Below are 26,553 nucleotides of genomic sequence, written 5' to 3'. Positions count from 1 at the left end.
GCCATGCACGTCCACTGTCTGCCCCCTTCACTTCCCACACTTCTTGGGGCACAGCGGGTCTCTGGGTCCCCCTGAGGATATGGGGTGGGCAGATTCCCCAGTGCTGGTGGGGGGTGATCCAGGGATAGAGTTTTACAAATGGCCCTGTGATGCCCCCATGTCCCTGGTCAGTATTCCATGATAAGTCACTCATTCTCTGAGCTGTGCGGAAAGGCGAGAGGGCTGTGCAGTTAGCCCAGGGCTGGGCCTTTCCTCTGGCAGCAGCTAGACTGGGTCAAAAAATGGCAAACCAATTGTGCAAACAAAGGTGAACTCATCAGCATTCCTCAGGGGTCGGCACAGAACAGCTTGGTGGGGGGGGAGGTAACATTCTTTACTCTTTGTGAGTTTTTCCCCCTTTCTCCACAGTTGTTATCCTCTGGTTCTATTTTGCCAATGAGTGCCAGCAAATGACAGGTGCCCAGCCGCTGGGGTTTCACTTTTTCATCCGCTCCCCCGCCCCAGTTTTCCTTTTGTTACTTTGTACCTTTTCAGAACTTCCCCAGCGCTGGAGGACGGAGTAGCTAGGTGCCTGTGAATTTTGCCGTCTGCTGCTATCTGACTTTTCCAAAGGTGGAAAAGTTTTGAAAAGTTACAAAGGACAAAAAAGGAAAATTGGAAGAAGTGGGAAAAACCCCCGCACAGGCCATCGCACAATCAAGTGCAATCAGTGGCCAACTGGGGAAGAACAAAAGGTCAAAAACTTGACATTCAAAATGTTGAAATTAATTTTTTTTTACTTTAAATTTCAATGAAAAACTGGGACATTTCCTAACCTTGACATTTTTGTGCATGAAAGTTTGAAAAATGTTTGGAACAAAAAGTTCTGCCTGGCTCCATCAGCTGGATGTGTGATTCTGAGTGGCCCAGCCATGTCCAGTGCTGGGGCAGCTGTTCACACGCTGAGAACAATCTCTCTCTGCCCCTACTCACAGCGTGCAGAAATGTGCTGACTTCAATCAGATGAGCACCAAGAACCTGTCACTGCTCTTCGCTCCTAGCCTCTTCCAGACGGACGGCAAAGGGGAGCATGAGGTCAAGGTGATGGAGGACCTGATTGACAACTATGTCCGCATTTTCAACGTAAGCCCTCTCCCTCGGGCTCACACTCACCCACTGTCCCCCTGCTCTGGCACTGCACCCCCTCTCCTTCTTGTACGCTCTCACACCCTTACTCTTGGCCTGCTAGATCAACGAGGACCAGGTGTCACAGATGGATCTAGAGAACAGCCTGATCACCACCTGGAGGGATGTTCAGGTACTGGCGCCACACACTCCCTGTGTCTTGGATCCTCCTGCTGATTTGTCTGTTGGTCTCTACCGGGGCGCATGGGCATGGATGACCCTGTGTGGTGGAGGCAGACAGCTGGAGAGTGGCCCAGCACAGGTCCATGGCTGCAAGTCCTCCTATCCCTGCTCGGATCCCTGCTCAGCATGGGGCTGCCCTAGTCTGCCCAGATTGACACCTCCACAAGATCACCTTGCACAAGGCCTCCCCAGCAATGGGAAATGGCTTAGTGTCCCCTGCTCACCTTGTCCCAGGTCCTGGTCCTCGTGGCCCCTCTCCCTGGTGGGTGGGGCCCCACCTGCCTTGTAACCCCCACCCTGATACTGGTCATAGCGAACAGCCGCTCTGGACCAGGGGAGCAGAAGCGTCCCCTTCCCCAGCTCTCTGCAGGCAGTACCGGGTTACCAATGGCACCGGGCCCACACTCGGAGGGGCCCATTATGGCTCCAGCTCCGAGCAGTCTCTGCTGCCCACCACCTGTGGGGCCCAGCCTGCCTCTCCAGAGGCTGGTCTGGTCTCGGTGACTGGAGAGGGAACGGAGAGGGGCAGAAAGGGGGCTCCGCCAGGCCTCACCGGGCAAGTGGGTCCTGAGGGAGCCCAGCCTGGACAGGCCCATTCCTGCTCCAGCCTGGCTGATCGCGCCGCTCCCAATGGGCCGGAACGATCCCTGCCCTGGAACCAGCCCCATCCATGCTGCCGTCTGAGCCCCACCGGTGAGTGGGGCAGGGTGTGGGGGAGTGGGTCTCTGGGAGGTGTTTGGGGGGGCACTGCCCCGTTGTGGTGGTGGGGCTGTGGGGGGCACTGGGCATAGGGGTCTGTGGACGGAGGAGTGCTGGGTGAGGGGATGGTGTGCAGGGCACTGTGCAGTTATGGTGGGGGGTCTGTGGGGAGGCGCTGGGCATACGGGTCTGGGGGGAAGTCTGGGGGGGGGAATGGGCCTAGGGTTCGGGGGGTCACTGCCGGGGGCAAAGGTGGCGCGACAAGAGGTGCGGGCCCAGCCCTGAGGGGAAGTAGTGTGCTGGCAGCACAGGGCCAACGGGCCAGTGTGTGTCTGGCAGCTGCCAGTTTGTAAACAATGCCCTCACGCTGGGCTTGGTGGAGCCAGGCTGCCTCCGCCGCACCATGCCCCATAGCCTCCGGCCAGCCCATTGTTCCAGAGACCGACACCTCCTGCCCCATGCCCTATTGTCCCCATGAGGATCCACAAATATGTTTGGCGCTGGGCCCATGAAAGTTTAATCTGGCCCTGTCTGCAGGCAGACACTGAGAGGTGCTGCTGGCCCAGCCAGCCCCCTGTGCCAGCTCCCTATGCTAGTCTCCAGCCACCCCAGCACCTCTGCCCAGGCTTTGCCCACCCTCTGCCCTCTCCCTGCAGCTCTCGCAGGCTGGAGATCTCATCATTGAGGTTTACTTGGAGCAGAAGCTGCCTGACTGCTGTGTCACCCTGAAGGTGAGTGAGCATCTTCTGGCTGCAGCCCTGGCTCCAGCAGGGCAGCTGCATGGCCACCCTCTTATGTTCAGGGGGAGATGGCCCAAGACGCACGCGTCAGGCTCGCTGTCTCCTGGGCGGGGCCTTCAGGGAGCTGAGGCTGCCCAGCAGTGTGGGGAGATCTTCCAGTGCCCGGTGGGCAGGGGACGCCGCTCGCTGGCTAGTTCCCATCCTGCTGCCAGCTTCACATGCCAGCAGACTAGGGGATGCCCGTAGGGCTCAGGCCAGCCCTTGGCCCTGGGATGGGGACCTGGCACAAGTTGATCTCTGCTCATCCCCATAGGTGTCGCCTACCATGGTGGCAGAGGAGCTGACCAATCAGGTTCTGGAGATGCGCAACGTGCCAGCAAGCCTGGACATCTGGCTGACCTTCGAGGCCCTGGAGAATGGGGAGCTGGGTGAGTGATGGGAGGCACCTGCCATCGTAGGGCCCGGGGCTGGGTGAGTGGTGGGAGCATGTCTCTGTATTAAGATGGGGGGCTAGATGAGTGGCAGGGGGTGGGGGAAGGGATGGGGGTGTGGCCTCTTTCCATTGGAGTGGGGGGCTGGGCGAGAGGTGGGGGCTGCACCTCACCATGGGAGTCAGGGTGATCCTTCACCATTGGGGTTGGGGGTTGGGTGAGGGACGGGGGCCCACAGGGCTGTGAGGGAAGAAAGGCTGGTCCTTTCCATCCATGCGGCGCTCCCATCTTGGACCCCCTCCCTGCCTTCACTGCGCCCGCGCCTTCCGACAGCCCCATGCCCCCGCACAGCATGGCAGCACTGACCCAGTGGGCACTGGACCCACCCTCCCTTCCTGGCCTCAGTGCCCATGGCAGTTCCTCTGCTGCCCGGGGTGCAGACAGCCTCCTCTCCTCTCCTCTCCCTAGAGCGCCCCTTGCACCCCAAGGAGAAGGTCCTGGAGCAGGCTCTGCAGTGGTGCAAGCTGCCTGAGCCCAGCACCGCCTACCTGCTGGTGAGGAAGGTCCCCATTGGAGAAGGCAGCTGTCTCTTCACTGGTGAGCCCAGCCCTGGCCCCAGCTTCCCTTGCCCAAGGCTGTGGTTCAGCCTGGCCCCACCTCCCCTGGCCTATGGCCCCAGCCCTGCCTTGCCTTGCCCTACCCATGGTCTCAGTCAGGCCCTGCCTTGCCGATGGCTCTGGCCCCTGACCTCAACATGGCCTAATCCAGCCACATGACCCAGAGAAGCAATACTGGCTTGTCCCCATGGCTGCGCAGTTTGTGCCGAGGCTGTCCATGGGGGCAGTTGGTGTCTGTTGTGTGATCTAGGCTGCAGGGCTGGGAGCCCACAGGCCATGGAGTGAGCTGTGGTGCCCCGGCCCCGGGCTAGGCTGCTCCTCACCCCATGCAGATGAAAAGTGCCATGTCCAGTTAGTAATGCCCGGAGTCAGCCAGTGCCGTGCACCAGCCACTCCTGTAGGGCAACAGCCCCTCACCAGGGAACAGGGCCTGGGTGTTATACTTAAGAAAAGACCGCAGGATCTTATTAAGGGGATAAGGCATTCACACACCTATTTATACCCAAAACGTTCTGCAATAATATAGTTCTGGTATAATATAGTTACTAGTTCTTATGTGGTGCTCAAGTCAGCCTAGTGGCCAATTAGACTGAGCATGAGGGGAAGCCAGGCCTTTGTCGGTCACGATTTGATGCTCCTGTATGATGAGGATGATGACTGATGATTGCAGAATGAACCCAAAGAATCCATATTCTCACACTGTCCTTTATAGTGGTCAGTTTCCATACAACCCTATAAGTCTTGCTGTGTCACACAGCCTCCGGATTCTGTATGGTGGTTCATCACCAGTCAATTGCAAGCAGGCATGGCCTTTTTTCCTTTTATTTTTCCCTTTATTTTGTTTTAGGGTGGATTTTTTTCATGCTTTTCAGGCTGTTTATTTGCATTCTTCAGCCTTTAGGGTCAGGACGATAGCTGCAGCTGGCATCTTTACTCCCCTCTTTGTTGTCTGAACAGTTTGGGCTGGCATCTTTTTTATCTATTCACACCCTTCACACACATTCCTCACGCAGACCCAAAAAGCAGTTAGTCTACCTGTTTTTAGGTTCAATAGTACAAGGTTCAGAAAAACAGCAACATGGAAAAATCCAACAAAATGGAGTCTACTTATGTCAAGCAATATTATACTCTACACAATAGCCATTATCATATTCATTTACTTTTATTTTTAGTTTACTTAGACAATTCAACAAGGAACCTGATCTGCCTATATGATTCTTAGTGTTGACTCTCATGGGCAAGGGGGCCTTGACCCTCTCCCACCCCACTCCTATTGTCTGATCCCCGCCTGCCCCTACTCTCTGACCCCCACCATTGTCTCATCTCCCCCCCAACCCTCTCCACTCCTAACCCCTGTCCCCAACCCTCTCCTGCCTTTCCCAGGAACTCTCCCTGGGTCCCCAAGACATTCCTCACCCCATTGTTCTCCCCTGTGGTGCAGGTGCCAAGCGCGAGAGCCCCAAATGTGGGGTGCTGAAGTGCAGGGAGGAGCCCCCCAAACTCCTGGGGTGCAAGTTTCAGGAGCGATACTTTGTGATCCAGGATCGCAAACTGCTGCTGCTGAAGGAGAAAAGGGTAAGCAGGACCCAGACCAGGCGCTCCCTGGACAGCCCAGACATATGGGAAGCCCTGGGCTAGGAGGGAGCCTGCCTGGTGCTCTCCTCCCATCGTGGAAAGCTTTCCCCAAGGGAAGGCAGCCGGGCCAGTGCCCTGCCTGCCCTGCCTCTGGGCACGGGAATGGAGCGTGTGGGGAGAGTCTCCCAGGCCCAGCTCCGAAAGATGGCTGTTGGGCCAACTTGTGCCAGGGCAAGGTTCTGGGTTCTCTCTCTCTGTCTGTGCCCCTCTGCATGCCCAGGGAGTGGGACCCTTTCCCTCTGTGCAGAGCAGGGGGGCCTGTCCCATCCCTGGGGATGGTTGGGAAGGGTGCAGGTCACTGCAGGGCTGGCGGTGGGGCAGGGAGAGTGTCAGCTGGAAAGGTGGGGAACGTCAACGAGGAGTGCAGGACGGGGGAGGGGAGCTAGCAAAGAGGTGATGGCAGGGCTGGGGGAAGGGGTGTCAGTGGGGAGGAGGGGAGGGCAGGGCATGCGGGCAGGCAGGGCTGAATATCTGGTTCTCCCTCCCCAGAGTGCCAGGCCGGAGCGGGAGTGGCCCCTCGATGCAGCCAAGGTTTACATGGGGATTCGGAAGAAGCTGAAGCCGCCCTCCCAGTAAGAGTTGGTGTGCGGGACCCCTCGGGGTGCTAATGCCTGCTCTGACGGCCACCCCCATGCCCTCACCTGCCCAGAGCCAGCCCCAGCACCCTGCCAAGCCTGGCCTCTGCCAGCACTCCGGCTTCCCAAACGCCTGGGCCACGGCCCCGTTTACCTGGCACTACTCCAACCCTACCCTGGACTCATCCCATGCCCTGGTCATGCCAGGTGAGCTCTGATCCCATTGCCTGTCCGCAGGGCCCCAGCCCTGAACATGGGCTTAGTGCTGGCCTGGCAGGGACCTGCCCATCTGCCCCAACTCAGACACTGTGACCCCACAGTTCAACCTTCACCCCCCGCCCATAGCTCTGGCTCTACTGCTCCCTCAGCTCTCATGACGCCTGGCCTGACTGTGCCGTGTGTCCCTCTGCTCTAGGTGGGGATTGACTCTGATCCTGGACAAGCAGCAGCTGTGAGTACGTCTCTGGTCCCCTCATCCCACAGGCTGTGCCCTCTGCTCCCGACAGAGGCAGGATGCCGGGGCCCTGAAGCCATGGCCTGCCGCTCAGGATCCCCAGTTCTTATCAGGCCATCTGGATCCCCTTTCCCCTTCCTGCCCAGCCCCCAGCCCCCTTCACTCCCTCCCCAGCAGTGAGAGGTCAGGAGCCTGGCTCCATCAGTGCTCAGGTAGCTGGAACCTGGGAGCACCCGGGCAGGTGCACAGTGACCCGGGGTCTCAGCACAGGCAGGGTGGGAGAGCAGGCCCGAATGGTTCCTGAGACCACAGGCTGGGTTGGCAACCCTAGGCTGATGGAGCAGAAGCTGAGGGACCTTGGTGGGGAAGCTGCACAGGCCCCAGAAAATGGGAGAAGCAAATTGTGTCTCTCTGCTTCAAAGATTCTGTGCACGTGTCTGTGCACCCTATGTGCACGTGTGCGCATGTCTATGTTCATGCACACCCACTGTGTGTGTGGGTGTGTACACTCTCACTCTCTGTGTGTTTGCTGCCTGCCACACCCTGAGCATGGGGCTGGGAGAATGGCTGGGCATGGGGCTTTCCACGCACCTGCTGAGCCTGGAAATAACAACAAACTGACTGCGACTGCACGGCAGCCACGTGCTGCCAGAGCCATTCGCTGCCCTTCCTGTGGGCACAGACTGCAGAGCGCCAGCAGCATGGACACTGCCTGCTCTCAGCTCCTTGCCCCCACGCTCCCCAGCCTCTGTTCTATGCGCTGCTCAGTCCCTCCCCCCCACACTCTCACCCACCGGCCCCTGTGCTACATTCACATGCATGTGCACTGGCCTCTGCCCCTGAATTCACTGCTCCCCACATGAGCTGTCCAGACTGCCCATTCCATGGGAGTGTAACTCTCTCCGGCGCAGCAAGTGGCCTCCTGCACCCCTGTCAATTGCTCTGCTGGCCTGGCCTCCCACGTGTGACAGGCCTGATGCTTGTCCATTCCCCGCTCCTTTCTCCTGGTTTATAGTCCCCAGCCTGTGAGCACACGCACTGCAGGAAGCCTGGCAGGGTGTGTGGTCCTCATGCCATGTTCCCACTCCTCCATGAGCTCGCTGCATCGCACACTGCTCTCCACAGCATTCCTGGGACAGGTGTGCACCCCCCGCCCACTCAGACCCCCCCCCCACTGCCAGCCCCCAGAGCACTGTCCCTGCCCCTTTGCTCTGCTGGGGCTGTGCTGAGCAGGCCCAGTGGCCTGGCCCAGCTCAGGGCTGTTAGCTGGCAGTACGGCCTAGGGATACCAGCATGTCCTGCGTGACACTAGCCAACCCACTTCCCTTCCCTCTCTCCTTTCAGCCCCTCTGGCCTGGGCTGTGACCCCTGTGGTTGTTCAGTATGAAGGTTGAGAATGGTAAACGCCCTGCAGACAGGGTGTCCTGGCCCAGCGGCCCTTTGGGGGGCTCTCTCCCTTCATGTGCCCGTGCCGTGCGATCAGGGGAGGGTTCTGTGCACAAAGTTCTCAGCACTAAAGGAAGGGCGGCACTGGCACTGGCTACCCGAGCTGTGCGGTGAGCTGATCCCTGGCTGGGATCCCAGCACGCGGGCCCATGGGTGGGGAATTTCCCATCTAGAGCCAGCCCGGGGGGGAGCTGAAGCCAGGTGTGCTCATCACAGCGAGCTGCCAGGGGGATAGTGCTCGCTCTGTGTGCAGCAGCAGGTACCAGGGCCCCAATATCCAGCCGTGTCTCCTCTGGCTCTGCAGGTACCTGGCGTGCACAGGGCAGGCCGAGCTGTGGGACTGGACCACCAGCATTTTGAAGGCTCAGGTGGGTGAGAGCCACTGGGCCAGGGTGCGCTAAGAGCCTGTGGTTGGGGGCGGGGACGAAAGCCAATCAGTGCCTGACAGCTCTTGTGATTCGCATGCAGCACGATGATCTGCGCCCCGTCATCCTGCGGCGGCACTCCTCCTCCGACCTCGCCAAGCAGAAGTTTGGCACCATGCCCTTGATCCCTCTGCGGGGAGACAACACAGATGCCACCATGCTCTCCGCCAACCAGACCTTGGTAAGACAGGGCCGGTCCCTGCAGCCCTGGACTTCCAGCTCCCAAACTCCCCCCACCCCACTACAGACAGGCTCAGGCGAGAGCACGTGAATTGTGCATATGTGCTGCAGGCTGTGTCTGTGCAGGGCTCCTTCTCTGTGCTGTGTGTGAGAGCTAGGCCATGGCTGGGCAGGGGCAGCTCTATGTGAGGGCGGCTGGGGCTGGGCACGGTGCATGTGAGCTGGGCAGCGCGCGAGGGTCATGGGTCTGTGGATGGGGCAGCATGCGGGAGCTGTGGGTCTGAGGGCAGGGCAGCACAGGGGTCTGTGGGTCTGAGGGCGGGGCTGCATGTGGGGGCCGTGGGTCTGAGGGCGGGGCGGCAGGGGCAGCGGGTCTGAGGACAAGGCAGCGGGTCTGAGGATGGGGCTGCACGCGGGGGCCGTGGGTCTGTGGGTGGGGCAGCATGAGGGGGCCATGGGTCTGTGGGCGGGGCAGTGCGTGGGGTCTGTGGGTGGGGCAGCATGAGGGAGCCATGGGTCTGAGGGCGGGGCTGCATGCAGGGACCGTGGGTTTGAGGGCGGGGCTGCGTGTGGGGGCCGTGGGTCTGAGGGTGGGGCAGCAGGTCTGAGGACAAGGCAGTGGGTCTGAGGATGGGGCTGCATGTGGGGGCTGTGGGTCTGTGGGTGGGGCAGCACGCAGGGGCCGTGGGTCTGAGGGCGGGGCTGTGCGGTGGGGACGTGGGTCTGAGGACGGGGCTGTGCGGTGGGGCCGTAGGTCTCGGCGGGGGGCTGTGGGTCTGTGGGCGGGACTGCGCACAAGGCCGTGGATCTGAGGGCAGGGCTGCATGTGGAGTATGTTCCTCTGTGTGTAGTAGTGTTGTCCTACGTTGCCCCATATGAGGCCTTTGCTTCCCCCGTCCTGCAGCCCAGCCCCCCTCTGTGCTGGCATTTGTTTACTGTGCCCCGTCTCCCTCTGTTTCTAGCGGCGCCTGCACACGCGAAGGACTTTGTCTATGTTCTTTGTAAGTATCTGCATGTGGGATGCATGTTTCCGCAGGGTGCTTTGCCTTGTGCCTTGCTGTGTCCAGGGTGGCCCAGTGAGCCCTGAGTTAGCTGCAGAGCCCAGCACTTGCATTGCACTCCAGGGCAAGCCGCTTTCCTGGTAGTGCCGGCCCGAGCACGGCCAGTGCAGTGACGTGGTGGAGTCTGCGCCTGGGCTAGGAGCTTAGCTCTGAGGAGCATGGCCTGGGAAGCAGAGGCTCTGGCCACTTGCACTCCTTAAAGTTCCCATGTCCCTTCTCCCAAGGGCTGGCTGGGGAGAGAGCTCTGAGTCATTGTCCTCGGCCTCCCTAAATTCCCCTGCCCCTTCAGTTGGGCATGGGAGTCCTCTTCCTTTGCTGCCCTGAATGCCTGCTACTGGTGCTGTCCAACAGCTGCCATGTCCCAGCCCAGAGGCAGGCAACACAGACCCCTCTGGCTCAGTTCTAACACTGCTGTGGCTGAGAACCCCAGGCGCTCTGGGCTGTGATACCACTGCTCACCGCCAGGGCAGCTTTGGAGTGTAAAATGCAGGGCAAATAGCCTGTCAAAGGGAAAAGGTCTCTTCATTCCCCTGCCCCATTGCCTCGTGTTTGGAGCCAGCTGCCCCATCACTCCAGCCCAGGGCTGCCCACGGGCGTCTGAGCACATGTGGAAGGAGCGTGCCCGCTGGCTAGGGCTGGGGGGCCTGGTTCCAGGCTCTGTGTGGCTTTGTGCTCTGTCCCAACCCCACACTGGAGTCTCCCCACAAGCAGGGAAGGAGCCGAGCGGTGGAGGCAGCGCAGTAGAGCTGGGCTAGGAGAGGCAGAGCCTGGCTCTCAGAATGCTCAGACGGGTGCTGAATAGTGCCAGGCCCCCGCCAGGGGTTGGGATGCAGAAGCTCTGCCAGCTGCCTCTGCCTTGGAAGCCAGTAAAGGGAACGAGCTGGTCAGCCCTGGGTGCCCGGGTCACTGGCCCCTTCCCCCCAGGGGACGTCTGGCTGGGGCGGGCACCAAGTGTGCATCAGGCAGAGCGGAGGGGGAGGCTGTCTGGGATGCAGCTGACCAGGGGACACTCTTAGTCCCAGCCCATCGCTGCTCTCTGCCTTGTCGGGGACAGGTGCAGAGCTGCTGGCTGAGAAGTGCCCAGAGTAGCACTGGGGCAGGCTAAGCCCCTCCTGTCTAGGGCCAGCCTGGGGTGGGGGGACGACTTCATGAATGCAAGTCAGGCACAGGAGCCGCTTGGACCCAGGGGCGGCAGCCTGGGGCTCATCCACCGCCCTCACTGCAGAAAGGCCCTGCCCCCGCCCCCTGCAGCCACCTGCTCTTCACGTGGCTCCTGTGCTTGGTATGCAGCTGGCCAGGGGCTGGCCCCTCAGGGCCCACACGTACCTGCTCCCTGTCTGCCCCCCAGGCCGTGTGGGGAGGGATCAGTCCTGTGCAGTGTTCCTCCCCGTCTGGGCCCTCTGCGGCTGGGCTCCTGGGCAGGGCAGGAGGGCTGAGAACTGCAGGCTGTCCAGCTCTGGAGGGGACTAGCCCTGGAGGCGCAGAGCAAGGTGCCCAGCCCTCACCTGTCTCCCCTTGGCCTGCCCAGCCCATGAAGTTGCACCAGGACTCGGTAGAGGAGCAGCAGGAGGAGGCAGTGGTGGACATGGAGCCTGTCTATGAGGAAGTGGGCGACTTCCCAGCGCTGGCCCCGCTGGAGCTGGACGGGGGCCTCCTGGCTGAGCTCTCCCAGCTGCCCCCTGTGGACAGATCCAGGAAGCTGGCCCCATTCCCAGAGCAGCCTCCGCCCACAGCGCTTCGTTCCTCACAGCCCTTCAGCCCAGGGCAGAGAGGGGATGGCACCCACTTGACCAAGACGCTCTCACTTGAAAGTGGTCTGAACCCGGAGACCGAAAAGGCTGCAGAGAGGGACAGGGCCCCTGGGCTCAGAGCCACCCAAACAGTCTCGCTTGAGAGAAACATGGAGCTGCCCCAAGCGCTGCCTGCCCTGGGCAGGGACCAGGCCTGGACCCGGAACGCGTGCACCCCACTGCTGCCCCTTCCCCTGGAGCCTCCTCCCGGCCCCGAGCCCGCGCAGGACGGCACCAGGAAAAGGAGTGCCCAGCTGCCCTCGCCCATCAGTGAGAAACTGATGCAGGAGCTCAGCAGCATCATCCTCAAGAAGAACGAGTGCCAGGCGGCCGGGCCTGGGCAGCAGGTCACATGACCTTGTGTGGCAGGGCAGGACACAGGTAACACCATGTGATGCCTGAGTCCTTTCTGGACACCCCTGCCTTGCTCCCCAGCTGGCATTCCCAGAGGTGGCTGCCCTGCCCCCGCCTCCTCCCCACCCCGAGGAGCCCAGCCAGCCAACCTGTGAGTGGGCACGGCACTTGCGCCTCCAGCCCTGCTTCCCAGGGCTTCTCCAGCTCTCCTTCCTAGGCCAGGCAGTGACAGCTAAAGCCAGCAAAGAGGGTTTCCAGGCTGTTGTTAGTGGCATTCAGGAGCTGCCTCTGCCCCTCGAGGCACTGAGCCAAGCAATGTCCACCACCAGAGCATGGCACCCACAGCAGGTGATACACCGGCTCAGATACCCCTGACCCTCCCTTGCCATGAGGAGGGGATGGGACGGGAGCCTGCCCTGGGCCACATGCAGGGCAATTGGGGCGAGAGGAGGAGACTGTGCCTGAGCTCAGCTCTGCAGAACAAAGGGAAGTTACTGAGCAGGGAAAAGCAGAAATTACAGTACAGAAAAGAGGCCAATTTTTGCAGACTTGTGTTGTGCCTGGGTGTCTGTGTGGGAGGTGTGTGCGGCTGTCTGTCCAGGTGGCTCCAGTGTGCATGATGGCTGCGTGGGAGGTGTGTGATAGCTGTGTGTAGTTGCAATGTGCAGTGCCAGTGCCGGCTGCGTGGGAGGTGTGTGCAATGTCCATGTTCTGTGTGGTTCCAGTGTGCACAGTGCCTGTGCGGGATGTGTGCGATGGCTGTGCCGGCTGTGTGTGATGACCGTGTCGGCTGTGTGGGACCTGTGCGATGGCTATGTGTGGTTCCAGTGTGCAGAGTGCCTGTGCCGGCTGTGCAGGTCGTGTGCAATGGCTGTGTTGGCTGTGCGGGACGTGTGTGATGTGCGGTTCTAGTGTGCACAATGTCTGTGCCACGCAGGTTCCTGCACTGAGGGGGTTGCTCTCCCATGGGGTGAGGGGTCCAGAACTGGAGGGAGATGGAAGAAGACCCCAATTCTTGCAGTGTGGCTACAGCCAGGCCCTACTGGTGGCCTGTGGGGGAAGTGCCCATAGGAGAAGGGGACCAGCACTATTGGGGCCACTCCTGAGAAGAGGGGTTCAAGGAATTAGGGGAGTAGCCCTCCCTGTGCTGTGCCACGGCCCAGCTCGTCTCTCCATACAGTGTACATAGTGTCTGTATATACAGTACATGGTGCCCCAGGCAGGGCCAGGGCGATCGCCGCACACCAGGCTTGGGTCCTGGGCCTGGAGGATGTCCCCAGCCCTGTTCTTGGATATTTATACCCATTCCGTTCACCTGCTTTGGAAATAAAGCCTCTTTGTACATCCAGAGGGTGCGACTAGTCTGAGATGCGCAGGCGTGACAAGGACACGTGAGCCATGGCACGGGCTGAGGCGTGATGGGCAGAGGCAGCTAGAAGGCTGTGATGGGTGCACATGAGCCGTGGGGTGCGGGAGCCAGAAGGGCGCTGTGAGCAGAGGAGGGTTGGGGGTGGTTGGCTAGGACCCGGGCGGGAGGTCAGTACCGAGGGCTGTGTGGGCACTGCATGCCCCAGTGGCCCCGTTCCAAGGCCTGAAGGCAGCCAGAGCTGTGGGCACTCAGCAGGTGAGAATCAGGCTGTTTATTAGGTGCCCATAAGTGGGGTTAGGAGCCTGACTCGGCACCGCATGTGAAACCAGCTGGGACATGCTGGGCGACTGTGCAGCTGGAATGACAGGAGGCTGGGGGGTGCCATGGGGCTGGGGAAGGAGCTGCACCAGCCCATCATGTTAGTGCACTGGGGGCTGCAATGTGAGGCGCAGGTTCCCCTGGGCATCTCCACTGCCAGCCTCTGCCCTCATTGACGCCTTCCCACACAGCCTCTCGGGCTAAGCCCAGCCCAGGTGTCCAGGAAGGAGAAGCTGCCTGCAGCTTCTCTCCTGTTAGTGGTGACACTGGGAATACAGACACAGGAGCCCCGCACCACAAGGTGCCCAGAGTGCAGCTGGAGTTTGGCCTGTCGGTTGACCCTGGGCACAGGCCGGGTCAGGGAGCAGCCGGAGCCCCAGGGAGCCAGACTGGAATGGGCAGGAGCCAAGACTCCTGCTGTCTTGGGGGCAGTGCAGCACTGAACTGCAGGTCTTGTTGCCAAGCTCTTTGTTTCAGACTTCAGGGAAGGTCACGCTTCTCACCACGGACGCCGAGCAACTGGCCAACTTCCAGGCCTGTCTGCCCCCGCTGGAGCTGGGTCTCCGCCTCGTCGCACAGAAATGGCTCCAAGCAGCGTCCTTGGATGCAAGGTCCCCGCTTGGCCCCATGGCCCAGCCAGCCTACAGACTGCTCCGGAGGCCGTGTACTCAGGCCCTTCCTCTTCATGCGGCCCGAGGGTGGGGATGTCCTGCCAGGAAAGTCAGGGAAGGGGCGCCACTGCTTTGGGAGAGGCCAGAGCCCACTGTCCTGACGGACGTGAATACAGCAGCCCCGCCGGGGTATGGGGGAGCAGCGCAAGGAAATGCTGCTGCCGTGGGATTTGTTCTGAGGCCCTCGGCCATGTGGGCAGCCCAGGGAGGGGATGCCCAGGCAGGAAGGGGGTTTCTCAGAGGGAAGCAGCGCTGGCTCTCATGCCTCGTGTTCTGCTTTCCATGACGGGCAGCAGCTGAGGAAGTGGCTGGGGTGACACAGCTCAGCAGACCCCTGGCCCTGGCTGAGCTGCTTCCCCATTCCCTCCTGCATCGCCAGGCTGAGCCGGGTCACCGCTGGCTGGAGGTCGCTGGGGAAGCTGCGCCACGGGCCAGCGCCTGCCCTGTGGGGAGGGCTGGGGGCTCATGTTGCTGTTAGGAAGGGGCAGGGCCGCGTGCAGGTCACAGTGGGGGCCTCGGGGCTGCAGCAGGGAGATGGAAATCATGGCAGAACTCCCAGTGGCTGTGCCATAGAAGCTCAGAGCTTAGCAGAGTGCGCCAGGCCTGGGCTGAGAGGCAGGTCACCACAAGGGTTGTGCTGCAGCACTGGGGTGTGCTGGGCTGCACTGGGTCATTGAGTTACTGGCATGGAGCTGGGGGTCAAGGTGGGAGGTCAGTGCTGGGGGAGTCTTAGCGTCACATTGGGGCTAAGCTGAGAGCACCCTGCAGTGAGCAAGTGGGGGGATGGGCTCCCAAGGAACAACTCCCCCCCACCTTTCCAAGCTCATGGGGGGAGGGGAGGTGCCAGCTGAGGTCTGTTCCTGAGACCCATGGGGACACAGAAAACAGCCAGGGTAAAATCATTTTGCCTTTAGTTTAATGGACAGGGCCAGGAGCAGGGCCTGTGCCGCAGCTGCCTGTGCTGGGATCTCAGCCTCCTGTTTGGGAAGGTGCATTTACCTCAAGTTGCAGCCCTGGCATAACCGACGCAGGGAGCCTGCCTGAGCCTGCAGCCAGCCTGAAACCACAGCTCCTCTGAACAGGGGCAGGCTCTGAAACCCAAGGGCAGCGCAAACAGGAGCCTGCGGCGCAGCATCGCACCAGAAGCAGCTGGTGAATATTTTACTCCCTTGATTCCAAACAGGCTGTGCTGGGGTCAGCAGCCCCTCTGCCAAGCTGTCCATGCGCCCTGGCCACGTCACAGCGCAGATCCACACTGTCAAAGCAACACTGACAGGTGCCAGGGGCAGCAGCCAGTGCGGGGGCTGAATTCCACACTCAGTAACCTGGGGCCCGTGTCCATGCCCTCAGTCGGCTCCCTGACCCCTGCCGCAGTTGGACATCTGGGATGCTGCCAGTTTGCATTGGGTGCCGCTATCGAGCCTCTGAGCACTATGGGGCAGGGCATATTAAAGGGGAAGGGATGTGGCCAAGGGAAGCAGTGTCAGTGCTGCTCCTGGGACCTGGCCTGCACAAGCCCCTAGTCCTCTCCTGAGATGGTGCCCATGGCATGGCTGACGGTGCCTCCTGTGCAGCCCACCTGGAGCTGGGGCAGGGTGAGGTGTGGGAGGAAGTGCTGGGGGTGGCAGCTGGTGACCAAGCCTGGCTGCTCCATGGGCAAAGGGGGGAAGCACAAAGCAGCTTCCCAGTCCCCTCCCACAGCCCGAGGGCTCCCCACAGCCCTGGCCTAGGGCTGGCTCTGCTCACTGGATCTCTGGGGCAGCACCAGCTTCTCGGAGGTCCTGCCCAAGGAGGATTTGTTATTCCCTCTCCCGCAGCAGGGCACTTCCCTGAGCCGGGCCCGGAAGTCCCGGGAGACGTAGAAGTAGATGAAGGGGTCGAGGCAGTTGTTGAAGGCGCTGAGGGCCAGGGCCAGCACGTACCAGGTGTAGGTGCGGTTGTGCCACTCGGACTGGGGCTGCAGGTAGTGGAAGAAGAGCAGTACGTTGCTTGGCGTGAAGCACAGGGTGAAGACCAGCAGCACCAGGCCCAGAAGGCGCACCATGTGGCCATAGCGCCGCCCCTTGAGGAACAGCCGCACCAGCATCTGGCTGTAGGAGAAGGTGATGAGTGCGAAGGGCACAGCAAAGCCCAGCACAACCAGTGCGAGGAAGTAATAGGCCAGGTCACGCTCCGTGTCCGGCTCCAGGATGTCGTGGCAGGTGGTGATGTTCAGTTCCGGCACATGATGGGAATGGGGGAAACTCAGCAGTGGGCTCATCCCCAGCCCCACAGCCAGCCAGACCCCCACACAGATCCCCACTGCCTGCCTCACATGCCGGGAGCCGTTCCGCATGAAGGGATGCATCAGGGAGATGTAGCGGTCCAGGCTGATGCAGGCAAGGAAGAGGATGGAGCTGTACATGTTCCCATAGAAGAGGGTGACTAGGGCGCGGCACGCGTAGTCCCCAAAGAGCCAGTTGTTGCCCAGCAGATGGTAGGAGATCTTGAAGGGCAGCAGGAGGGAGAAGAGCAGGTCAGCGCCAGCCAGGTTGAGCAGGAAGAGAGTGGAGGCACATCTCTTGGTCTTGGCGGCCAAGACCCAGAAGGCCAGGGCGTTGGCCGGCAGCCCGATCAGCAGCACGGTGGAGTAGAGTGCAGGGAGCAGCCAGGTGGTCAATGGGCTGTGGAGGTGATACTTCAGCCAGGAGTCAGAGAACGTGAAGTTCCTGCCTGCTTCCTTGCAGGCTGAGTGGCGGGTCATGGTTCGGCCTTTACTTAGCTTGGGTTCTGTGGGGACAAGAGAGAAGCTGAGGGTGCTCCTACAGAGCTGCAGGCCAGGAGGCAAGGCACAGCTTGCTGCCCCCCACACCACACATTGAGATCACCAACGCCCGGCCTAGGGTTGCCAACTTTCTAACTGCTGAAAATAGAACATCTTGCCCCGCCTCTTCCCCCAAGGCCCTGCCCCCTGCCCTGCCTGTCCCCTACACCCACCATGGCTCATTCCCTCATCCCCTGGGACTCACCTGCCGCCTGCAGAGTCAGACTGGTAGCTGATGCAGAGCCTGCCCTCCCAATCGGGGCACAGCAGGGGCAGGGGGTCAGTCCCCAGAGTGAGAGCCGGGGTGGGAAATCGAGGCACAGCAGTGGGGGGAAGGCAGGCAGGAGCCCCTCCCCCCCAGATGGTGGCGCCAGTACCTGGTTTGGAGCCCGGTCTGGGAGCCAGCCAGTTCTCTCCATCAGGCGGGGCGGGAGGAGCGGCTCCTCCAGGCTCCAGCAGCGGCTGCAGGTAACTGGACTTTGGAGGTCCAGTCAGCACAGCTGACCAGACACTGCCCTGTTCCCTTTTAAAACCGCGCACCTGGGAACCCTAGGGTGCTGCACAGGCAGGGGGAGCTCAGTCCCTGGGTATCTCCATTCTGCAGAAGGGGAATCAAGGCCCAGAGAAGGCAAGAGGCTCTCAAGGCCACGCAGCCAGTCAGAGACAGGCAGCAGGATAAGAACCCAGGAGTCCTGGATCCAAGTCCTGTGCATAAGCCACAGACCATACTTCCCATGACGGTAAGTAGCCACCAGGTGGCAGCAGGCTAGCACATCCCGCCATCCCAGTGACGCCTGATGGGAATTTGAAGTGGTGCAGCCGGGTGGGTCCCAGGAGGTAAGAAAGACAAGGGGGAGGAAATACTTGTATTGGCCCAGCTGCTGGGAGTGCGAGAAATGCTTTGGAGCCACCCAGAGCTGCTCGTCAGGGCTGGGAAGGTATTCAGAGCCAGAGGTGTTAACCGACCACTTCCCCTGAACCGGTCCCTTGAAACAGGCGTTAGCTGCTTACACTAAACAGGGACACCCACGGGCCGCGTCTACTCTTCAACCGCTGCTGGGGGCCCAGCTGCTCCGCTCTGGCCATATGCTGCCGCAAGGGGAGAGGTCCTCCAGCGCCGCAGTGCACCCACCTCCCCAGCAAGTCTTCGGCCCACCTTGCTCTGTCTCTACAGGGGTCGTGTCAACCAGGAGGCCCAGGGGTGGATTTTTCACCCCCCCGAGTGACAAGGCAGCGCTGCCATCACCTTTGAACGTAGCGCTGGCCTGAGCGCCTGTCCCAGCCGTGACGCAGAGCTTGGGAGTGCGACTCTCCCACCACTAACAGACCTGCCCTCACCCACCTTGTCTCATGGTTGAGCAGGATTCCCTGCAGTGGAATGCCAGGCTGGGCTCTGCCCGGAGCACTTTTACCCCCGGGATTATCCCCACTGCACCCAGGTGGGAGCCACCCCCAGACCCATCGCTCTGGCCAGAGACACCAAGCACAGTTAAAATACGGCAGGGATAACACAAATAATAAAACCCCACCCCTCTCCGCAGCTCCCTGGGGCACCTTGGGGGGAGCAGTCTTTCTCTCAGCTGCTTGTTGGGGGAGGGGATGGCTCTTCCTCCAGCTGAGGGGCAGGGTTGTGTTACCGGGCACCTGCCCGGCTGAGGTGCTGTCAGTGTCATCCTGCCAGGCTGAAGATGGGAGGAATCAGCCGGGGAATCTCCTAGATCAAAGGATGCCACCCGCAGCAGCACCCCAGGACACTGCAAAGTGGCAGACACTCCGGGGACGTGCTGTGAGCTTACACTGATAACTGAGCCCCGCCTCCCCAGCACACAGCCCCAGACACACACACTCTGCGCTCCCCAGAGGGTGTAACGGCAGGGCACATCCGGTCTTGGTGGCAGGGGTTGCAGTGTGGCATGGGCAGGCAGTTTAGTCCAAACCTTCTTCCCTGCAGGAGCCTGGTGCTCAGCTGTGCATTACAGGCGGCTGCTGGGAGTTTGTGCTTTACAACAGTTGAGACCATTTATTGCTTAACTAAAGCCAGGTTCAAAGTAGGAAGATGCGGTTACAGGAAATCAGCTGCAGTTTGCTGCTTTATTGTGCAGTAGGCCTGGCCTGGGCTGCTGGGTGAGGAGCAGAACACTTTAACCACGGTGGTAGTGGCCGGCTAAGCTGCTAAATGTTAAGCTGTTTTTGAGCCCTGCTCCAGCCAGACTCCGCCTCACTCTCTGCTCTGATCACAGGATTTGTTCTAGCAGAAGTGATGAAGAAACCCGTGCCTCGAAGACCAGAATCTGATTCTGATGTGTGTTTCAACACCACAGCAGGTTGTTGTGTGAGCACAGCCTTCGCCCCTACCCCCACCACTGGACACGTGCAGCTGCAGCCCTCCCCAATGAGGAAAGAAGAAATGCGGGCTTGGCTAAGCAGCGGTGATTAAGCAGGGCCGCGCTCCCCAGCCGCTGAGTGAGAGAGCACCAAGGGCAGAGGGGGCAGAAGTGAGTCCAACTAGGAGCAATGGGCTGAATTTAAGAAAGGGGAAATGGGAAGGGGGCACAAAAAGGAAAATAGCAGGGGACTTTTCATGGGGTGGACTGGGCTGGCAGCACCACCAGTTAGGAAGCGCTGAGCAACCTTACTATTATAGAGCCCTGTTTTCAGTTGCTTATAACTTTACAAAACTATCCATTTGGGTGGACGTTTCCCATGTGGGGCCCCCGCCCCCGGCTGAATGTTTGGGGGAAAGTTGCAACCGAAATTGTTCAGCCATTTTCAAGGACCTGGGGAGGGAGCCCAAGATCAGATGCCCACATCGTTCCCAGGAGACCAGGCAGAGCCATAGCGAGATTAGGCACCACAGGAAGTACCGCACAAAGGGTCCAGAGTGACAGCACCCTGCAGGCTTCTGATTGGCCCAAGCTCACTAGTTAACCCTGGAGGGTGCCCCAGGAAGTTGTCTGGACAGAAACACAGACTTGCTGTCACTCCAAAATGCACCTGGCTTCCTGATCACTGTCGCCAACCCCAGCCTGGTGACTTCCTCTGCTCTCCACTCTCTGACCCCGACGCTTGCCTATCGATCACGGCCCTAGCAATTACTCCAATCCCTGCTTGCTGACTTTCTCATGGCCATCCTTGATGGTTGGACACCACCCTAGCCATGACTGCTTGGCCAGATTGCCTACGCCCCGGTCCTTCATACCCAGCCAGGGGGTTGGTAAAGCCTTAAACAAGCAAGCCAGCCTTGAAGAGCCCAGGGACTGTGAGCCCCTCATCCAAGGCTTCTGGCATCCTGACATTGTGGATTCTTTATCATCCTGAAAGGGAAAGGACTAGCAACAACCTCACCAGAGGACTGAAGTCATAGCAAAGAACCAACAAGCGGGCCAGATGGCAATTGGTACATCAAAAGAACAGGGAAACTGAGGCAAAGTTGCCTGGTTTCACCACAAGGGGGTGCTGAAGATTGAGAATGACCTTTGCCAGTCTGCCCACTAATGTGTGCCATTCGCAGCCAGTGTCCTGAGCTGTTAAACACATGACAAAGCTATCAGAGACGTGCAATCATCAGCCTGGATGCCAATGTAGAAGCTACAAGTTACTGGGATGCAAATGAGAAGGAACTGGGCACAACCCTGGGAACACTTTGTTACCCCCCCTTTTACCAGTGGAAAAACCGGGGGCGGGAGGGAAGTCCCCAAAAATAGTCAAACCAAATTGGAAAACCATTTTGTTGTTGTTCAGTTTCCAGAAATAAAATGGAACACAAAATACTTCAAATGTTTTGTTTGGACAATGGCATCATTTTCCCACTGAAATATTCTGTCAAAATTGGCATGGCCTCTTGGAACACTGATAAAATCCAGCCGGAATTTGACCAGCTCTGCTTGCTATAGTGTTGCAGTGATTAGGGAAATCAACCTGTACCACTTATGAATTCTGGTTCTGATGAAGATGTTCTGATGAAATTGCTCGACCTTGAAAGCCCCCTTTGGCTGTGTGTATCCACCATGAGCTGGCATGGCTGGTGCCACCTCCTCCTAAGGCAAGAGAGGGTCATTAAATCTTGATGGTCCTCTATTCTAAAAGGACCCTCGTAGACAAAAGGCTGGATTTCACCCTGGAGAACTGGCTGGTTTGTCAGGGGAGAGGTTGCTTGGCAACGAAATCATCTGCTGGGACTCACCTGATTGCAAGCTAGAAGGTTATAAAGGGCAGAAGCTGCTCCTCTCTCTCTCTTTGGTCATTTTTGACCCGTTTAAGATGAGGGAAGCTGGATGAGGTGGGAGGACGCCATCTACCTGGAGACAAGTGGCCTCCCAAGGATAAAAAGGGAAGGGTGAGCTAAAAAGGAAGGGGAAATGCAGGTAGGGTTTATTTTTGTATGGATTTGTGTATTTCTTGTGTGTGACTAAGTAAAGAGCAACAGTGGTGTGGATCTCTGTACAAAGTGTCTGTGGTTCTGTGTTACCCCTGCCCTGTGCCCCCAAGACAGTTAAATGGCAACCCAGGTTCTGCGACCGCACGTGGTTAAGTGATAGGGTGAGTCCAAGGGCCTAGTTCAGGGGCTGGGCAGGGGATCTCCAGCTCTCAGGAGGGTGTGGTAGATCGATGGTGTGCACCCTGAGAGTGTGCCTAGGAACCCCAAGACTGGGGTAGTGCCTGCACACTGTTCACACTCAGGGGGTTAAAACAAGCCAGAGTCCAGATGCTGGATTCCCCTCACGCCATGGTGCGCTGCTGGCTGCAGGAGCCTGACCCAATCCGTGCTAAATGTCAGAGTGTGAGAGATGCAACCATAACTGAGATGTGGTTAGTGTCAATTTGGACCATGCCCCTCTAAAGAATATCTTCAGAACCCCTTGTATAATGGATGGGTATTGGACAGTGAGACTCCCGGTTCTTAATTGCAGATGCCACCAGATCTTAACAGAGCACGTGCGTGTGCTGTGCATGTGAGCGTGTAGAGAGCTAAGCCTGGTTTGCATGTGGTTGCAAACACAGTCACTTGGAACACAGCGGTGCCTGTGTAGCTTCTTCATGTTCTTAAGGTTGTGCAGAGAGCAAAGACTCGACACCTGCCTATCAGCCTAAATGCTTCACTGCTGCCTTAGTACCCTTCAGTGCACAACCTGAACAGTTGCCCTGCTGATTTCCTGTGTGTGTTGGAGCAGTGCCTGACCTAGATTCAATAGCAAAACAAGACCCCACGGCCCTGAGGCAACTGCTCCAGCAGGACGACTAGATGGGAAAGACACCAGTGCTGACAGCATAGGGGATCTGAAGAGGAAAGGTGCGTGCAGCATGGGTCCCACTTACAAAGGGCCCAGAACCGTCAGATGCAGAGCTCTGAGGCCTGAGACGTTGGCAGGGGTCCTCGCTACTGACCGAGCCACAGATGTGTGTCTGCAATGCTGAAGAGGTGCAATTCTGACCATGTGGGGAGTTGGAAATTGGAGACCTTGTGAAAGGCCCTAAAGCATGTAATCAAAGTCAAGGGAGCCACATATAACACATGAAATGGCAACCCCAGCTTGGACCAAGTGAGGCTGGGCTGAGCAACAGCGAATGGCCAGAGCACTCGGTAAGAGCTGATGGGTGGCATTTGGGAGATGGATCACAGACACTAACACAGCCTCCACTGGCCAGCTGCAAGGAACAGACATGCCTATGGCAGTGACAATTGGTAGTGGTGCTCAGCTCATAGTGCTGAGTCGGTGCGGTCTGCCAAAGATTGGGTGTAGGAGCACATGACCACAGGCACACAGCCCAGTCTGTCCAGCAGAAAGGCTGAGTCAGCATGAATGCTCAGCGCTCTGCAAGCTCTGGCACTGGCCCGTTGGACTACTTCTGTGACAGCAAATGTCCTGGGGAACCTGCACCCTGCTCTCAACAGCCAACAAGGAACTGGGGAAAGAGGAACTGAGCACCCAATACACGGATTGCACAGTGAAGATGTGCTTCCACCCAGGGACCGGAGCACTGCCTGAGCATTTCCAACCACCCCCCGCTGGAAAGGGGGAGCAGGCCCCTGCCTACACACTCTGGCAAGGCAGCTATAGTGACATCAGAGAAAACTCCTCAGAGATACAGCGACATTAATTATACCAAAGGAAACTGAAATAGCTCCCACTGGCGCCTGAGCCAACTGAGAAAGCAACCTGTGTGCAGCGCAGGGATGCACCCGATTGCAACTCCAGCTGGATTGCAGGGTTAGGCAGAGAGAGAGAGAGACTCAGCAGGCGCCAGGCGGGACAGTGGTTGGAATCATTGTCTCTGTTTGCTGTTGCTTAAAATGGAGCGTTTTGCCCAGGCATTAGTGCTGACTTATTGTCTGGCAGAGAGCGCAGATTGGATGGTTAATGCATTCGTGTACTGTGTGTGCCCGTGCCAGAGGGGATGTTACAAGACGATGCATTAAGCTTAGATACGTGGAGCCAGCTACCTGGCTTTACAGACGGCGCTGCTCACGCTGTACTCCATAAGGGTTCTGCTGAGCCATGCTCCTCCCAGCCCCCGTTTACTGCCTTTGGCTGAATGGCCGGAGCGCATCAGACACTGTCTATCCATCAACCTGCTGTGCTCATGATGCCCACAAAGTGCTTGATGAATATTATACCATGAGCCCAGCGTGCCGGCCCCATCTATGTCTGTGAAGCCTTTCTAGCATCCCTCTCTGCCAGCATCCACAGCAGGGAGAATTTTACTGTCTCCTGGCAGCATAGCTGTGCCGCTGCAGTGCTGTACGTATGGAGCGACCTCAGACACAGCTTGATGGCTTTCCTGCAGCCTGCACCAAATCCTTCCCCTTGGTTATCGGACAAAGCAGGGAGTATTGCAGGCCAGGAGGAACATTGTGTGTTCTTTTTGCCCAGACGATGTGGTGGAAGGAGGCAGGAGGAAGGGAGCCTGCTTTTTGCATTTTGAAAGTCTACAAGCGAGAAGGAGGAAATGCACAGCCTGCAGACCTCACACACGTCCTAGCACGTCCCTGCTCAGCTCCCTTGCTGACATTGGTCCTTCTGGCCATAACAGAGATGTCGGGGGCCCAGACATCCTGACAACGGCAATGGCTGCCCAGTGGGTCACAGTGGGGACAGCCCCAGGCCAGCCTGCCTGGGGTGGGCATTTTCAGTCTCCTTAGGAAATGCAGTACCAAGCCCTGGGCTATTGGGTGGGAATTCCTTCCCTTCAGGTGATGGGAGAGAGATTGTCTGTAAATCCTATCAGACAGGTGTCCAACTGAGGCCTCTGGGAGGAGCAAATCCATGCACCAAAAGAGGGAGCTGTGGCAACATATTCACCCCTAACAACTTGTGGGGCCCTGCCCTCACCCACCAGGCAGCTCTGGGCACCTTCTCATCAGGGAGATGGAAGCACTCACTTGCCATACGCAATCTTGAGAGCAGCATAAGGACATAAGAATAGCCATACTGGGTCAGAACAATGGTCCATCTAGCCCTGTATCCTGTCTTCCAACAATGGCCAATGCCAGGTGCTTCAGAGGGAATGAGCAGAACAGGTAATCATCAAGTGAGCCATCCCGTCGGCCATTTCCAACCTCTGGTAAACAGCAATCCCTGCCCATCCTGGCTAATAGCCATTGATGGACCTATCCTCCATTAACTTATCTAGTTATTTTTTGTACCCTGTTATAGTCTTGGCCTTTACAACATCCTCTGGCAAGGAGTTCCACAGGTTGATTGTGCATTGTGTGAAGAAATACTTCCTTTTGTTCATTTTAAGCCTACTATCTATTTATTTCATTTGGTGACACCTAGTTTTTGTGTTATGAGAAGGAGTAAATAACACTTTCTTATTTACTTTCTCAACACCAATCATGATTTTATGGCCTTCTATCATATCCCCCCTTTAGTTGTGTCTTTTCCAAGCTGAAAAGTTCCAGTCCTATTAATCTCTCCTCATATAGAAGCTTTTCCATACCCCTAATCATTAGAGTTGTCCTTTTCTGCACCTTTTCCAATTCCAATATATCTTTTATGAGATGGGGTAATGAGATCTGCACACAGTATTCAAGGTGTGTGCATAACATGGATTTATACATAGGAAGTATCATATTTTCTGTCTTTTTATCTGTCCCTTTCCTAATGATTCCCAACATTGTTAGCTTTTTTGACTGCCGCTGCACATTGAGTGGATGTATTCAGAGAACTATCCACAAAACTCCAAGATCTCTTTCTTGAGTGGGAACAGCTAATTTAGATCCCATCATTTTGTATGTCTAGTAAGGATTATGTTTTCCAGCGTGCATCACTTTGCATTTATCAGCATTGAATTTCATCTGCCATTCTGTTGCCCAGTCATCCGGTTTTGTAAGTTCCCTTTGTACCTCTTTGCAGTCTGCTTTGGCCTTAACTATCTTGAGTAGTTTTGTATCAGCTGCAAATTTTGCCACCTCACTGTTTACCCCTTTTCCCAGATCATTTATGAATATGTTGAACAGCACAGGTTCCAGTACAGACCCATGGGGGACACCACCATTTCTCTCTCTCCATTCAGAAAACTGACCATTTATTCCTACCCTTTATTTCCTCTCTTTTTAAGCAGTTACTGAACCAGGACAGGACCTTCCCTCTTATCCCATGACAGCTTAGTGTGCTTAAGAGCCTTTGGTGAGGGACATTGTTACAGGCTTTCTGAAAATCAAAGTACACTATCTCCACTGGATCCCCCTTGTGCACATGAATCCAGTTCCACCCAGCCATTACAGAGAGTCACCCCTGGAGTCGCTCCCCTGACCCCCGCTGCAGCGTTCCCAAGGCAATGGAGCCCTGGGCATTGGGATAGCTTGAAGCAGAGGGGGAACTGCCAGGCAGTCCTGCCTCTGGGGAGCAAAGGAGCCTCGCAGCACCTTACCTGTGGAGCATTGCTCTGCCCAGCCCAGCCAGGCACAGGTGAGCAGGAGCAAAGTGCAGAGAGCTGCAGAGCATGGCACAGACTGCAAGGGCATCATGTTTGCAGCCTACGAGGGCTCGGCTTCCTCTGAGCTGGAACAGCAAGTGCAGAGCATGCTGAGTGCCCTGCTGTGGTCTGGAGAGTATGAAGATGAGGGGCTGGCCCATGAGCTGAGCATCACGGTGATGAGGCAGTTGCTAAATACCTCTCTCTGGTTCCTTTTCTGTCGCTTTCTGTTCCTTTTTCTTTTCAGGTCATGGCCTCTTTGTGTCTGCGTTTGAGCGCAGCAGCCCCCACCACTCTCACCGATCAGAGCCTGAGCACCCAGACGTGTGCCTTTGGAAGCCAGCAGGGGGCGAGACGCCCCTGTGGTGCCTGGGGAGCCCAAGGAGCCAGCGCTGGGCCCTATGCAGCAGAATCTCAGCTCAGCAGCAAGAGGCAGATTTGTAAAGGGATTTAGCCGCCCACGCCAAGGCACTTTGGAAAGTCCCAGCCGGGGCCTCTGCAGCTTTACGCACCTAAATACATTTCAAACTCTGACTCAACATCTCTAGCCCTGGTCCTTGCAGAGGGGGCCTTGGAACTGTCCACAGGTGGCAGCCAGCTACTAGGGCTGAAAGGAACAAGCAGGAGGTCGGGTGTCCAAAGATTCCTCCCCACCCCTACACCCTTGTGGGAAAGACCAACAAACTGTAAACAGGATTAAGCCACTGGGGTTCTCTAGA

At 58.1% G+C, this 26,553-nt stretch overlaps 2 protein-coding genes across 2 annotated transcripts in view; one reads left to right on the top strand and one right to left on the bottom strand.

The window, feature by feature from the left end:
- The window catches only part of ARAP3 (ArfGAP with RhoGAP domain, ankyrin repeat and PH domain 3), a 43,865-nt gene extending 30,940 nt beyond the window's left edge, over positions 1–12,925 (top strand). The window contains exons 23-34 of the mRNA XM_067566958.1: positions 975–1,122; positions 1,229–1,297; positions 2,703–2,777; positions 3,100–3,214; positions 3,686–3,814; positions 5,276–5,409; positions 5,959–6,041; positions 6,460–6,495; positions 8,249–8,312; positions 8,413–8,550; positions 9,512–9,550; positions 11,139–12,925. Coding sequence (XP_067423059.1) covers positions 975–1,122; positions 1,229–1,297; positions 2,703–2,777; positions 3,100–3,214; positions 3,686–3,814; positions 5,276–5,409; positions 5,959–6,041; positions 6,460–6,495; positions 8,249–8,312; positions 8,413–8,550; positions 9,512–9,550; positions 11,139–11,756 — 1,648 coding nt within the window. The 3' untranslated portion in view covers positions 11,757–12,925. The remainder of the gene's footprint in view (positions 1–974; positions 1,123–1,228; positions 1,298–2,702; positions 2,778–3,099; positions 3,215–3,685; positions 3,815–5,275; positions 5,410–5,958; positions 6,042–6,459; positions 6,496–8,248; positions 8,313–8,412; positions 8,551–9,511; positions 9,551–11,138) is intronic.
- Positions 12,926–14,378: 1,453 nt separating this feature from the next.
- On the bottom strand, positions 14,379–25,949 carry LOC137165635 (proteinase-activated receptor 3-like). The gene is made up of 2 exons (XM_067566959.1): positions 25,790–25,949; positions 14,379–16,881 (listed from the first exon to the last, which is right to left on the bottom strand). The coding sequence occupies exons 1-2, from the start codon at positions 25,884–25,886 to the stop codon at positions 15,839–15,841; spliced, it is 1,140 nt and encodes a 379-aa protein (XP_067423060.1). The 5' UTR covers positions 25,887–25,949; the 3' UTR covers positions 14,379–15,838.
- Positions 25,950–26,553: the final 604 nt, after the last annotated feature.

This window comes from Emydura macquarii, unplaced genomic scaffold (genome assembly GCF_026122565.2).
Source record: "Emydura macquarii macquarii isolate MOO-44397 ecotype Brisbane River unplaced genomic scaffold, CSIRO-AGI_Emac_v2 contig_2768, whole genome shotgun sequence".
Classification (NCBI taxonomy): Eukaryota; Metazoa; Chordata; order Testudines; family Chelidae; genus Emydura; species Emydura macquarii.
This window is presented reverse-complemented; position numbering and strand designations above follow the sequence as displayed.

Bases quoted from the DNA above. Each gene is read 5' to 3' on its own strand.
- LOC137165635 (XM_067566959.1), bottom strand. From the start codon at position 25,886: ATGATGCCCTTGCAGTCTGTGCCATGCTCTGCAGCTCTCTGCACTTTG. The intron at 16,882-25,789 runs GTAAGGTGCTGC...TTGTCCCCACAG, and splicing joins GGCAGAGCAATGCTCCACAG to AACCCAAGCTAAGTAAAGGC.